Here is a 15,637-nt window from a genome sequence, read left to right on the forward strand (position 1 = left end):
TTCTTCAGCCCATGTAGTAATTTTTCATACTGAATTCAGTGTGTCTTTTCTTCTGTAATATCTGATGATAATTTTTAAAGTTTCCAAAAAGATGATAGCAGAAAAATCGTATTTTGAAAAGATAGAAATCATTCTCATTCTGTGGTGGCTAACATTAGCAGACACTGTGACTGAAATTACAACCACTGAGGAGAAATACCTTTCTCCACACAACTAAACATTTCCAGATTTAACTGAAGAGAGAGAAGACACCTGGCTGCTAAATCCTAGGAACCGATAATCCACCATGACCTTTATTAATGTGTGTTGCGGAAAATTTGTTCACACTGACACTCCGAGACTGCCAATAAAGTTTAACCTTTAATCAGGGGCGGAGTTAGTGACGAGCTGACCAGAGGACCCAGGATACATACAGAGAGGCACAAGAAGTAGTAGGGAGGGTTTAGAAAGAGTCGAGGGCCCTCTTGGATGAAGAGCGAAGGTCACTGGTGGCTTCTCCGATCAATAAGGTTTTTACCCCGATATTTGACTTTGAATTTTATTAATAATAAAAAAAAATTTAGATAAACTCTTCAAACATGGATACATAGGACTTTGAGTCAAACCTGCCAGGAATTCAGAGCCTTGAAGGATGGCATGTTATCAAGCATGGTGGTATACCATGGTAATCCCAGCACCCAGGAGTCCAGGGCCTTGAAGGATGGCATGTTTTCAAGTGCAGTGATACAACAGTAATCCCAGCACCCAGAAGGCAGGTGGTAGAAGGGTCAGGAGTCTGAAGCCATTTTTCCTACACACACAGCAGGCCCCTGCTGTAAACAGTACCAAAGCGATGGCATGTGATACAGCAGCTTTCCTCTACTGGCTGGCAATGACCATCAAGAAAAATATAGGTAAAAGATCACTAGCAACATAACTAACTAATTTGGAAAAAAAACTGAAATCTAAGCCAGGAAGGGAAGCTGCTGAGGTTCAGTACCTGGCAAATTATGATTAGCATTCTTCTGAAAATAAGCTAAATCCAATCAACTAACTTTACCTCCACATTTTCATACTTCCTAAGAAAGCCTTATATCACGTGGAACATCTCCGTCTTGAGGTAAGTATTTTAAATAATGACTACAGCCCAAACTCACCATCCCAAATATGCCAACGGCTGGTTTCTTTTCTTTCTTCTCCTTTTTACTGAAGAACACAACAAAGGGATTATGCAAAGCTACGAAAATGCTCCGAAAACAGCCTATTATAAACTAATGACAACTGGGACAAGCAGGTCTACACAGTACTCATTCAAACAGTCTGATACCATTTGGGAAGTGCAAATACAAATGTTCATACAGTTTAGACATTTGAATATATGATTACTATCACTGAGTATTGTATTTCTATTTTTAATGCTTTATGCGTGTGTGCATGTGTGTTCTCATGAGTGTGTGTGGGGGGGGGGGGAGACACAAACATGCAATAGTGCGTGTGTGGAGCTGGGAAACCTGGAGTGTCATTCCTGGCCATCTACCCTGCTAGAGACAAGGTCTCTTGCTATTCACCGCTGGATTTGCCAGGCCAGCTGGCCCACAAACTTCCAGTGATTCTCCAGGTTCCACTTCACGTTTCTCCACTAGGGTGTTAGTATTACAGGCAGGCGTTACCACGTCTGGCTTTGTATCAGTTCTGGAGACAAAAACTCAAGCTTATGCAGCAAGCACTGTCCCCACAGAGCCACAGCCCCTATCCCAGGTGTTGGGATTTGTATAAGAGTATTTTCTTGTGTGCTAGATGTTTTCTAATTTTTGTGATGAATACACGCAGCCACACATTTATTTGCAAATAAAATACTACACATTAAAAACGAGTTTTCTAGCCGGGCGGTGGTGGCGCACGCCTTTAATCCCAGCACTCGGGAGGCAGAGCCAGGCGGATCTCTGTGAGTTCGAGGCCAGCCTGGGCTACCAAGTGAGTTCCAGGAAAGGCGCAAAGCTACACAGAGAAACCCTGTCTCGAAAAACGGAAAAAAAAAAAAAAAAAAAAAGAGTTTTCTAATTTTTTTTTCCTTTTTTGGTTAATTTTAGTCTAATTAGAATATTATGGCTGGGCATGGCAAAGCATATTTATAATTCCAGTACTAAGCTGGCTAAGGCAGGATTATTATAAGTAGGAAGAAAAGCTGGGCTGCACAGTGATACTCTACTTGAAAAAAGAGAAAGAAAATAAATCATGTTCCAGAATTAATCTACCCAATTACCTCCTTGGTAAGTCTAGGTACAGTTTAATTACTATGTAGACATACATTTATTTATTTATATATTTAGCTAGTTAGTTTGCTTGTTTATTTATTTATTTATTGGCACTATGGATAGTATCTGTAATCATTCTCTTTACTACAGGGAGAGCAGTGATGAGATGTTGGACACAAGTATCCTAACTTGAAAGGTAATTAAATTACCCTATGAGAAAATCTAATTCTACAAGGACATCTGAGGTGCTAAGTGGACTGTAATGGAAACAAATGCAGCCTTAAAAAGCCATGTTTAAAAAACAACAACAACAACTATAAATTGCCAAAAAGCTGCCCTTACACGTAAAAAAGTCAACTATTCTTCAAAGTTGCAAATCAAATAACTCCACCTCCAACCCACGTTTCTCACCACCTGTCACTGCCGGCAGGGATGGCAAGCTATACCAAACCCATCTTAGGAAAGACTGTTTTACAAAGAACATCACTTTGACACAGACTTTTAAGTTTAAAAGTTTTTTCTCATGTACTAAATGAAGTAAGAAGATAGTTTTAAAGGGGAAAAAAGTCCAGTTTTTAGTGGTACAACATGAACACAAACACACAAGCTCAGGATGGGTCCTGTGCTGGCGCATCTAAGACAGCTTCAGTATCCCTGGAGCTAGGATGCAAGAAAAAAGAAATCCATAAAGCATTCCAGCTCTGTGCTTCGTCCTTACTTCTTCCTTCTCTGACACTGATGCTACTCGAGAGGTGGCATTCAAGGCAAGAGCTTGAATAATGCATTAAAAACTCTGAAGAAGGCACACTGTTGACCTTTGACAGATAAGAAACATGCAGAAGAGTTACTTAACTTGCCCCAGGTCCTGTTGCTAGAACAAACACTGAGATTTAGAAGGCAATCTGCTGCTGGACCACTGAGCTGTGAGACAGGAGATGCAAACCTCTGAGACTTCAGCCAGGATGGAGTTCGGGGGTACGGCATTTGCCTATCACTGGGCCAGAGATATAATTCAGTAGTAGAGACTTGTCTAGCATGCACAAGGCCCTGGGTTCAGTCCCTAGTACTGAAGGGGAAGGGTACTATCTGTAATGTATATCTATGAAATTTCTATAATAGCATGTTTGACTATCAATTTGTCTTTTTGAGCACTATGTTCTGAGATGATGGGTGTTCTGAGCAATCTACCAGGAGTGAGAACTGGTGACAACCTGTATTCTCTCTCCCAGAACTAGAACTTAAAAATGACTTAGGGGCTCATCCAGGCACCATCCTAGAGGAGATTCTCAGAACCATAAAAATAAATAAATAATAACAAAATCAGTGCTGATAAGCAGTTTAATAAGAGCCACTAAACAAAATTTAAAAGGAATTTCTCTACTTTGAAGCCACGACAGAACCAATAATATGTGTAGATTCAAACCATCTATTTTCTTTACCTTCCTCTTTGAACATCATGCAATACTTTGTATGTAATATACTTAAGAGTGGTGGTACAAACCTGTAATCTCAGCTCTTAGGGACAGAGGAGGTGGGATGATCTACAAGTCCAGGCCAGCCTGGGGTACACAGTGAGTCTGTGGACAGCCTCCACCTTGCTACACAGCAAGATCCTATCTCAGGGAAAAACAAGTCCAGTGCACACACAGGTGCCCATGTGTGTGTAAACACAGTTCTTTAAGCTATGCTGAGCAATTACCTTCTAAAACATACCACATGTTGGACATATGTGTTTCAAGCTGAGCACAAATGAGATATGAATATAAAAATATGGACTTAGTGTGAAAGAGAATGTCATCCGACTCATAATTTTTATTACATATATAAAAATTACTATGTCTAGGATACCCAAAACTTTTCCGAACTTGATTTCTTTACTTTTTAATGTTGACAGGGGGGGATTTAAAACTACAAATGTGTCTCACAATATTTCTCTTAGATATTACTAACATAGAAGCCTGGCTGGATTCAGATGAAATGTTTTTGCAAGCGCAGTCTCCTCAAATCCCACCACATGCTGAGCAGCTTCACAGCCTGCTCCACCACCACCAGCCACCACCATCAGCCACCACCAGCCGCCACCACCAGCCACCACCATCAGCCACCACCACCAGTCACACCATCAGCCACCACCACCAGTCACACCATCAGCCGCCACCACCAGCCACCACCACCACCAGCTGTGCTGCCTCTGATTACTTGGTGAAGTTGCTAAGAGGGAACTCTCTCCCTGGGAAGGACATTCTCCTCTCTGAATAGCTCCGACCCTAGGACAACCCTCACCTGATGGGTAGTGTGTGTTCCAGATAGCTGCATTTTTCTGCAAAGAAGTTTACAGAATGCTTTACCTCTCATTCCATTCTCTCCTCTCAGAATGTCAGTCAGTGAGTCATTAACGGCATTGTACCTAGCATCTCAAAGTCTTTTAGAGCAATTATTTTCTTTGAAGTTCAAACTTCCCCAACAGAGGCCAGTAGAAATTCCTCCAGCCTGCTCGCATATCTGGCTTTTTGGGTTTTTTTTTTTTTTTTGCATTTTATTTATTTATTGTGCATGGATCCATGCACATTGGAGGGCATGTACCACTGCAAGTGCCTTTGGCGGTCAGGGTCGACTTGCAACCTGCCGATGGTTTCTGCTCCCACTATGTGGGTTCTGAAAACAGTTCAAACGAGGGCTTGTCAGGCTTCGAAGGAGTTGCCTTTACCTGCTGACCCATCTTGCTGGTTCTGCTATGTCTTTGACCTGTCCATTAAATCCTGATTCATTGTTAGTATCAGATACTCCAGGCTCACTTTGTATTTTCTCTGTCCTAGATCCGGCTGAAATTAGCTGTTCTATACAGCATCCCTTTCTTTAACAGAAAGCACCAAGAGTGTTTATTTCCAACATCCATTTCAGTGGACTGAAAGTGAACAACTAAAAAAAAAAATCATGACTTCATATTGAAGTTTCTTATTCTAATTTCACATTTTTAAACATAAAATTTATTTTCTCTTTTGTACTTAACCTTCCTTACACTGAAAACTTTTTATTAATATTAATATATCTATTAATTCCTATTATCTTAGTTTACAATTTTCTATAAACAATGAGCCTGATGAGTGATGTTTTTAATTTCCTGTCACAGGCAGTCCACTGTAATAAAAAAATATACTGAAAATAATTATGTTCTCTTAGCAATTACATTTTCAGTTTTTCTAATTGAAGTATAGGTAACCAGTCTGAAAGAATCTAAATGCTGTTTTGTTCTGTTTCCCTGTCACGCCGCATTCTGTGTTTGTGTAGTTCATCAGACCACAGCAGAGGGTCCAACAAGCAACTCAGGTGCATGAGCAGTCAACAGTGCTCACAAAGCGGAGCTCGTAAAACTTAACGGATCTGAGCCATGGCCCGGCCTAGAGGCTGATCAGGAGCCTCGGTCAGTCACACACATCTGAAGGACTGCTCCAAGCAGGCCAGTTCCTTCCAGTAGCTGGTTTATGTTTCTGAAGGCTGAAATAACAACCACTAATCATTTAGTGCGGTGCTGGAGGCTACAAACGAATTGCTCAAATGTACAAGACATGTCAAGTATGAAAGTGAAACAATCTGGCTACCTCTTTTTGCCCATCTTCGAGAAGTTCTTGTCTGCTCCTCCGTTAAGGTCCTCTTCAAGCTCCATCACGACCTGGGGAGAAACCACAGTTCATCAGCCAAATACCTGCCCGCAGGGTCCAGAGCCTAGGCTGACCTCACTGCCCTGCGAGGAGCCCAGCGGGGAGGAGGAGCCCCGCCCTGATGCTGGCAGGACCGGGCCTGGAGGTAACTCACCCCGGGGATCCGGGGAGCTCCCGGGTCACCCACGTGGACCGGGTGCTGGGCTCTGGATCCTGCCGGCCTGCCCTGCTCGGAGCTGGGCAGCAGGATCCACAGCGCGGGACTGGCGCCGAAAACACCGGGTCGGGGACTCCCGGAGCGACTGGGGCTGTCGCCACTCGGTCCCCACAGACTTCCGAGGCTCCTGCTCCCCCGGACCAGACTCGGGCATCCCGAGCAGCCGACCCTTCCAGGAAACCGTCCACCTCACCTTCGGCTTTCCTTTGCAAAGTCCGCCAAAACCTGGAATTTGGAAGAAGCGACCCTGAGTTTAGCGGAGCCTGGGAAGATGCGGGCAGCGGCCTCAGCCTAGTGGAGCTTCAAGAGCCGCTGCGGGAAGGAGCCCGAGGGCCTCCGAGCGCTTGGTACTAAAGTAGTCTCCAGCCGCCGCCCCGCGGCCCCAGGGCCAATCAGCCTGGTGGGCGGGATTGGGCCAGCCTGCAGGAGAGTTTGCGAAACCAAGGTGCTTCCTGGCTTCCCTGAGCTTTGGAGAAGGGAGCTGGAATCCTCAGTGAGACACTTATATAGACGTGTCTCTACATGTTCAGGTAAGTCTCCATATAGAAGTGTATATGCCTGGATAGCACACCGTTGGATCACTGGTGAGTCATACTTAAAAGGATACTTTACCTGATGGAGCTGATCTATTGTAGTCAATAAAGCAAGCAGGGACCTTGCTTATTCTGTGAAATCCCCTTCTGACAGCATTGCTTTCTTTTTGCGTTTTTAAGGCTGGTAGACATTTTTCTGTGAAAGCCTTTCTTAAGTGTGTTTGGCATTTTCCTAAAGTACATCTATTCAGTTTTTGGCTTGGACGATAGTCCTATACAATGGGCCACTTCAGGGCAGAAATGATATTTTAAAGTACAGAGTATTTTCAAGTTTTAACTCTGGAATCAATGTCCATGTTTTCCCCAGGGAAAGTTCTTACATTTTCTGGAATTCTGATGGATTCAGCTGTTGGAGTGTGACACGACCTTTCTCCATCCAGTTGTGCCCAATGCTGGCAGCTCAGATGTGAAAGTCAACCTGAGACAGAGGTCCTTGTTGACATGCCAGTGAAGAAGCCCTGACCACCTGGAGAGAAGTGGTTGAGCCTCATTTCTTTCTTTATTTTTTTTCTTTTCTTTTTTGGTTTTTCAAGACAGGGTTTCTTTGTGTAACAGCCCTAGCTGTCCTGGATCTCGCTCTGTAGACCAGCCTGGCCTCAAACCCACAGAGATTCACCTGCCTCTGCCCTCAAAGTGCTAGGATTAGAGGTGTGTGCCACCACCGCCAAGCAAGACCCCTGTTTCTTATACTAAGCTTTCTCTGTTCTCACAGATGCCAAGAAATAGCCACAGCTGTTTTTCGTTAACTGTTGTGGGATGATCTGGGGTCTCCTTCCTTCAACTGTGTCTTACCTGCTCCTCAATGGCTTTGGGATGGGGAGGGGGCAGTGCGCCATCCTCAGTGGCCCAGACCTACCTCTCCTCTCTGGTTAGTATGGTTGTCTCATATCCAGCTACAACTCATCTTCCTCGGGATGCAGGCATCACCCGCCATTTTCACCCTTCAGCTTCCTTTTAACGGGACCATCCTCACCTCAGTGTGTGAGCAACTTGTGTTTTCCCTAACATTCCAGAGGGAGCCAGCTCCTTTGGCAGAATTAGTAAACATGACACTTTAGGATGTTATTACTTTATGTCTTCAACAATAGGGACTGGGTCAAGGCTCCACTCCATTCTCCCCAGGGGCTTGAAAAGTTCCCTTTCAATTTGGGAAAAACTGAGATTTGTAGCTTCAACAAAGAAAACAATTTCAGGACAGCCATTAAAAAGCAAGGTTGGATTTGTTAAAAAAAAAAAAAAAACAAAAACACCAAAGATGCTTCAAGAGACAGTAGAAGAAAATCACACCAGACACTGAGAGGAGCTTCTCAAAGGACCATTGGACTTGGGTTTCTTTGCAATGGGTTTGTATTTATAGGATTTGGGAGGCACACAGAAAAGAATTTCCATTTGTAAACGAAGTTGTAAGGTAGATTTGTAACGTTTGATTTAGGAGTGACAGGGGAGTGCTAGAAACTCAAGATCATACATCAGTTTGGCCTCAGCACAGTTTCTTTACTCTCGCTGACAAAATATCTTTGGAAAACATAGATTGTCAGGGGTATCTGAAGTTTCTGGTGTTTCTGAGTTAAAAAAAAAAAAAAAGGTAGATGAGACCCTGGATAAGAGTCAATTTTCCCTAATGCTTTTCTTTCTGTCCCTATAATTTTCCTGTCTTTCTGTCCTGCCTCACTTTAGATTATGATTTTTTTAGTGCTTTTGTTGATCATAGGCTATGCTCTGCTCTAAGTTATACCATATTGTGTAAAACAAAAAAACAGTTGTTTTTCAAGCAACTTTTGGTTCCTTTTTCAGGATGGAAGATGACTGTACCTTGGTGGACATACAGCACCATCTATCTGGTGTGACCCCAGAGGTTCAGAAAGACACACACGTTTCCCTCTTGTTCTGTCATAGCATGCTCACAACTTACTCCTAGCATTTAATATTTTTCATTATACTCTATTTTCAGACTGGCCAAAAATGAATTCAGTCATCTCTATTCAGATTCACAGAGCAGTGTTGATTCACCTCAGATTTTCACCCCTTTATAAGCACAGGGTGGGTAACTGTACCATGGATTCCAAATCCCCAGACTGGCACATGTGACCTCTTCACTTGTTGCCTCTCCAGTATGTCCAACCCATGGTCCTCACAGCTGAGGACAGCTATGAATGCAGCCCAACACAAAATGGTAAACTTACTTAAAGCATTATGAGATTTTATCTTTTTGTATATAAAAAAATGTTCTTCAGCATGAATGTAGTAGATCGTAATGCTGTGCCCCATTATCAAAAAACTGGGCATGTCCAGAAGAAAAAAACTTCATTGTTTGTTGGTGATAAGTATTGGATCCCTGCTGTGGGATAATGCTTTTGTGCACTGGTTTAATAAATTGCTAATTGGCCAGTAGTCGGGCAGGAAGTATAGGTGGGATAAGCAGACAAGGAGAATTCTGGGAAGAGGAAGGCTGAGTCAGGAGACATCAGCCCACCATCCAGGGAGCAGCATGTAATGGCACACAGGTAAAGCCACAGAATACGTGGTGACATATAGATTAACAGAAATGGGCTGAGTTTAAGTGTAAGAGCTAGTCAATGGTAGGCCTGAGCTAATGACCAAGCAGTTTTAATTAATATAAGCTTCTGAGTGATTATTTTATAAGTGGCTGTGGGGTCTGTGGGGCTGGGCAGGACCGGAGAAAACTTCAGCTACAGATTCCTGGTTATTGGGTAACTTCCACTGATGCAATAAGCCAATCAAGCCAAATTAATAAGTCCAGGTTTAATAAACAGAGCAGAGCAACTCCCAGGTGACTCTCAGAAAGATGGGAGAGAAAAATCACAAGGGAGGTCTAGTGACCAGGTCTTAAATATACTATTGGCATGGTCCTGAGCAGCCCCAGGAGAGGAGCTAACCCTTGGTAGGCTTTCTGAGGGGTGGGGTCTGGAATGGGCAGGTCCAGGGAGCTGCTGTTTGGCAAGCTGAGCGCAGGAATTGGGATGGGGCCCCAAGCTGGAGATTCCCAAAAACTGGTAGGTAATGATATTTATTCTTTCTGTACTTAACACACATCAACACCATGGCTTTCTATCCTTTACTCTAAACTGTCCTTGCCTTTATTTATTTATTTTTCTTGATCATGTAATCAAGGTATCATTTCTTTACAAGTTATCAATTAAACTTTATATTAGGCTACTAATTTCAGTTTTCTAATCGGCTGTTCTTGTGTAGTGGGATTGTTCACTGCTTACAGCCTTAATTACAACTATGTGGTCTAGCTGGGGCAAGTGCATGAGCCTTCATCTTCATCATAAGCATTTTTTATCTTATTCGTGCCTCTGCATTCACTTACCACATTTCAGTTTATTCAGTCTTGCTATATGGATGCTGTTTGATCCTTGTGAGTAGTCCTTATGCTACTCAAAATGATACAGGTGTGCAGGACAGCTATATGTCAGCTTGTCACGAGCTGGAGTCATCAGAGAGGAGGGAACCTCAATTAAGAAATGCTTCCTAACCAGGCGGTGGTGGTGCATGACTTTAATCCAGCACTCAGGAGGCAGAGCCAGGCAGATCTCTGTGAGTTCGAGGCCAGCCTGATCTACAGAGTGAGATCCAGGACAGGCCCCAAAACTACACAGAGAAACCCTGTCTTGAAAAAACCAAAAAGAGAAAGAAAGAAAGGAAGGAAGGAAGAAAAGAAGGAAGGAAGGAAGAAAGAAAGAAAGAAAGAAAGAAAGAAAGAAAGAAAGAAAGAAAGAAAGAAAGAAAGAAAGAAAAAGAAATGCTCCCTAGCTGGCCATGGTAGCACACAGCTTTAATCACAGCACTCAGGAGGTTGAAGCACGCAGATCTCTGTGAGTTCAATGCCAGCCTGGTCTACAGAGGGAGTTCCAGGACAGCCAGGGCTATGAAGAGAAACCCTGTCTAGAAAAAAAAAAAGAAAGGAAGAAAGGAAGGAAAGAAAGAAAGAGAGAGAGAGAAAGAGAGAAAGAAAGAAAATACTTCCATAAGGTGGGACTACTGTCAAGCCTGTAGGGCATTTTCTTAATTAATGACTTATGGTGGTATTTTATTTGTACTGAAGTGTGATTTTAATTGTATGTTAATAAATAAAGTTGCCCGGGGGTCAGAACTATTAGAGCCATAGCAAAAGCTGGGCATTGGTGGTGCACGCCTTTAATCCCAGCACTTGGTAGGCAGAGCTAGGTAGATCTCTGTGTGGTCAAGGATACAGCCAGCATTGGAGACATATGCCTTTAATCTCAATACCATAGAAGACCTGGAGGGCTGTACAACAGACAGTGACGAGGCAGTCATGTGGTTGGTTTTATAACCAATGAGAAGGCAGAACAGAAAGTTTATATAAAGACAAACAGACAGGAAGTAGCTCTCTTTCAGAGAGGTCTCTTGGCTTAAGAGGCTAGCTGCAGCAGGTGGGTAAGGCTCTTAGCTCCGATCTCTTGGCTTTCTTCTTTGCATTGGTTCTGTGTTTCTTATTTAATAAGATGTTTGGTTACATTTACAATGACTGATGTGGGAGGGCCCAGCTAATTTTGTGCGGTGCCATCCCTGGGCTGGTGGTCTGGGTTCTATAAGAAAGCAAGCTGAGCAAGCCAGTATTCTTCCATGATTTTTGCATCAGTTCCTGCCTCCAGGTCCCTGCCCTGTTTGAGTTCCTGTCCTGACTTCTTCCAGTGATGAACAGTGATAAGGAAGTGTAAGCCAAATAAACCCTTTCCTCTCCAAGTTCCTTTTGGTCATGTTGTTTCATCACAGCGATAGTAACTCTAACTAAGATATCTACCATTCTATTATATATATAATATGTATAATATAGTCTATAATATATATAATATATTATATAATATCATATATATAATGTTTCTTTGCCACACCGACATTAAAATACAGATATACAGTATAATGGACTTAAAACAATGGAAAGCCCTAGTCCCTGCTATTTTTACACAACAGTCTTTGACTCTCTTAGACACTTGTCTTACATTCTTGCCCAGTTCTTGAACAGTGGCTTCTCTCTGAGCTTAATTAATTTTCAGTGAAATCCAGTTGTCCCTGTTCTAAGTTATCAGTCATACACCTTCATTCAAATGGCTGTTTCTACTTTATGAAGTGTTCTTCTGCACAGTATGCACCTTCCTGCCATTCACCTTTATGACGTTTAACCAGCCTGTTGGTGGTCTTTCAACACTAAAGAGTGTAGCTCCACTACACTCCATCCTATTCGGACTCCTGGGGATAATAATTAACATTTATTAAGTTCTAGTCAGGTATGAGAAACTGTCCCAAGCAGTTTGAAGGGATCGACTCTAATCATCATTGCATTGGCCTTTGAACATTCAAGCACACTCCAATCACTGTAGCTTGAGTCTCAAAGTCTTCCTCCATTTAGCTGGCTGTGCAGTATGGCTCATGCCTCTGTTTCTTGTTTTTTTGTTTTTTTTTCAGGACTTCACTGAAATGTCATGCTACTTTTCTTATAGCACTTGCAGTGTCTTGCATACAGTATGTGCTTGCAAATATGCATTAGGTGAATGAGTGAAAACAGTGAGCAGGTTGACTCAGCCAGTCGTAGCCTAAGGATAAAGCACAGGCATTTGCTGTAAGAAAACATTGCTCTCCTTTTGTATATTTCTTTGAATTTTTGAAATATTTCAAGTTAGGTTTTTTGGGTTCTATCAGTGTTTTGCATAGTTGAGGCTAAAATACTTGAGAGAACAATTTAAAGGCTGGAATCATTGAGTTTTGTTCATGGTTTCAGAGGTGTTAGTCTGTAATGGTAAAGAGGGAGTAGCAGAGCAGAGACATTCATAGCTTGGGCTGGAAGGCAGAGAAAGGATAATACAGGAAGCATCCAGGGCAAGCAGTGGTTCCCAAAAACGTGTACCCAGTGATCTACTCTTTCCAACTAGGTCCTACCCTTACTTCCACTACCTTCCAACAATGACACCGTAAATTAGGAGTCACTAGTCAGAGGTCTTATAATCCTGTCTGGGAAAGCCCCCACTGACACACACAGAAGTGTGCTTCAGTAATCTCCTAATTGTTTCAAAGTTCAGCTTAGTTAAGAGTTAACATACAGGGTATTGCTCCATAAATACAGGCTTCCAGTTAGTCAGTGTCCTACAAACATTACTGAGTCCCTGCTACATGCTAAACATTGTGCTGAATTGCAGCGGATATTGTATCTGTAGAGAAATTGCAGACTTTCCACTGCACCAGATAGCTAAGATCATTGTTGCTAGGATTTCTGTCTCTTGGTTGTTGTTTAGTTTTGTTGAATGGAACTTGATGTAGTTTCCAGTGGTAGGGGTTCTGTATATACTATTGTAAAGCAAGTTGTCTTATTTTCCTTGAATTGGCTTGACATCCAAAATAACACTAAATTCTGCTGGAAACCTCTTAAGGTCCTACCTCACCTTAAGCAAAACTATATGCAAACATATACCAAATAACTCAATGGTAAACAATCTTGTCCATCTAAAATCTCATCAACTGTGTCTCCCAGTACATTAAACATATCAGAGGTAAGGTGCTAGTATTTTAGCTATACCTTTTAACTCTTATTGCCTCTTAACATAATGCACACATGTAGCTTTTTATTGAGATCTAGTCTCACTTTGTAGCCCACTTGGACACTGAACGTCTTCCTGCTTCAGCCTCTTGAGTAGCTGGGACAAACTCTGTGTGGACACTATACCACAAAGCTATCTTAACTCGAATTCTTTGCTTTTTTATTTCTGTAAATATATTGATAATACAATTATTATTGTTGTTGTTATTTTTTTTTTCAAGACAGGGTCTCACTGTATAGCTCTGGCTGTCCTGGAACTCACTATGTAGACTGGGCTGGCCTCAAACTCACAGAGATCTGACTGCCTCTACCTCTCAAGTGCTGAGATTAAAGGCATGCACCACCACACCCAGCTGTTTTGTGTTTCTTCAGTATAAAATTTCTGAGCTTTAAAATTCTTTCATTGCTAGAAAATCTATTATGTTCTATTGCCTAACAAGTTTGATTTATAAATCTGCTGTGAAGAATTCACAAGCCGTAATTGTATCTTATAATTGTCTACTGAGATAAATACTCCTATCCTAGCTTCCCTTGTCTTTTCTATTTAGTGTGTGCATATGTGTTCATGTGCACATGCACATGTAACTGCCCAGTCTCTCACTGACCTGCATCTCACCAATTTAGCTGGGATGGCTGGCCAGTGAACACTGGAGATCTTTGTTTCTGCCTCCCCAGTGCTGGGATTACAGACATGTGCAGCATGCTAGCTCTTTGAAAACATGTACAGAGGAAATCCAAACTCAGGCCTTACTTGTGCCATCTCCCTAGCCCCTTTGAGTATTTATTAACAACAAATTTACAGAAATAAAAACACTTTCCCTTGACTTTTTGCTTTAATTCTCCAGGAAGTTCTTCTCATGCCCCCTTTGACTCATTCTCCCATTCTCTTCCAGCTCCTGGTTCCCTGGTTTGAGTCCAAATTGAATACATTCTGAAAGAGTATGTTTTGTGAGAAGGAAAGTTTGTCCTGATGGACTTCTTCGCCTGATCTAGAAGAGACTACAAAAGGATCCAGCGCAAAGAGAAACTAATGCCTCCCTTGTGTAAGTGACAGGGGATGCCAGCTAGGAAGGGGAGGAATGAAGGGCTCTGGGCAGACAGTAGCTTCTTGGGACATGAATACCAGCATATTAGCTTCCTGAGTATGGAGTACCCAGGGGTCCTGGGGTTAAGCACATCTGGCATGTGATATCTGAGGGGGAAAAAATCTACTATGTTCTTATGTCTGTTAACTTTATTCCTCTAAGACAAAAGTCTATCAATTCAGCTATAGCTCTGTCAGGCATTCAGGATAAGAATAAATATAGATACACCAAACCCTTTATTCATCTACTTTATTTCTCTGGGATGAAACCCTGTCTCCATAGCTTCAGTTCCGTCCAGCTCCCTAGCTCATAGTCCTGCTAACGACTACACTCTCATGCTTCCAGCCTCATCTTTGTCCTCTGTATCCTTTCTCCATCTCTGCTACTTTCTATTCCTGGCACTCAGAAAACTCTACCCTAGATCTGCTTACCCTCTACGGAACCTCTGTCTTCCTCTTCTCTCTCACCATGCAGTTCTGTCTGTTTCTACAGAAAAGGCCTGCCCTTTCTTTCCGTGGGTACTGTGGTTCTCTGCTTCCTCAGGAATGTTATTCTACCTCTCACCTTGATGTGTAAATCCTCTTTTGTTCCCAGTCAGTTGCTCTGGAGAACCACGAGGCCTCTGGTCAGGGGGATGGTCTGAACTTCATTTGCACAAGAAGCAAAGCTATGCGTCTCTGGCCAGTTTGTCTTTGCTTAGGTGACCTAATCCAGGTACTGGCTCCTGCAGGGAAGTTACCTAAAAGTTCAGCAGCTCTGAAAATATTTGGCCATGCAAGAATTTCATAGCAGAAGACAGCTGAAATATTAAAAGTTGGATATCGCCAAATATTCATAATAAATGGCTTGCTTCTTGACAGACCCTTGGTCTGGTCAAAGTTCAGCTTTAATACACAGCTGAATCTCTATGATACATTCTTGTGGCCCGCAGGACCTGAGACCAGTATCATGATCTAAGGTAGTGATACCAGACAGGGAATTAAAATCAATCAAACAAACAAAAAGCCCTACAAAGGAAGCAGGTTTAAAATGCCGTAGTGAAAAATCTCCACACTGCTTATGTAACTCCCTTTCACGTGTGACCTTCAATTCTTCAGGAATAAGCCCACAGCAGCCTTTCAGCCAGTGGTAAAGCACTGTGTGCTTGACCCTAATTGCAAGTTAAAGATGAACCCAAGGCAGGGACTTTAGACGGGTCATAAAGCTGAAAGCTAGACTCCCGATAGTAAATACCGTTAAACCTTCGTTCCCGGCCAAAGCAAATGAAACAGA

General features: G+C 42.5%; 1 protein-coding gene across 4 annotated transcripts in view; it reads right to left on the minus strand.

The window, feature by feature from the left end:
• Positions 1–6,589, minus strand: part of LOC128099286 (multidrug resistance protein 2) — a 70,009-nt gene extending 63,420 nt beyond the window's left edge. The window contains exons 1-3 of one of the 4 annotated variants that reach the window (XM_052721106.1): positions 6,304–6,589; positions 5,834–5,904; positions 1,137–1,185 (exon numbers count right to left, since the gene is read on the minus strand). In XM_052721106.1, the coding sequence (XP_052577066.1) occupies positions 1,137–1,185; positions 5,834–5,898 (114 nt within the window). In that variant the 5' untranslated portion in view covers positions 5,899–5,904; positions 6,304–6,589. The remainder of the gene's footprint in view (positions 1–1,136; positions 1,186–5,833; positions 5,905–6,303) is intronic. The other 3 variants (XM_052721109.1, XM_052721107.1, XM_052721108.1) reach the window with 3 other exon arrangements.
• Positions 6,590–15,637: the final 9,048 nt, after the last annotated feature.

The sequence above is a fragment of the Peromyscus californicus genome, unplaced genomic scaffold (genome assembly GCF_007827085.1).
Source record: "Peromyscus californicus insignis strain IS unplaced genomic scaffold, ASM782708v3 Scaffold_6__1_contigs__length_162567912, whole genome shotgun sequence".
NCBI classification, from domain to species: domain Eukaryota; kingdom Metazoa; phylum Chordata; class Mammalia; order Rodentia; family Cricetidae; genus Peromyscus; species Peromyscus californicus.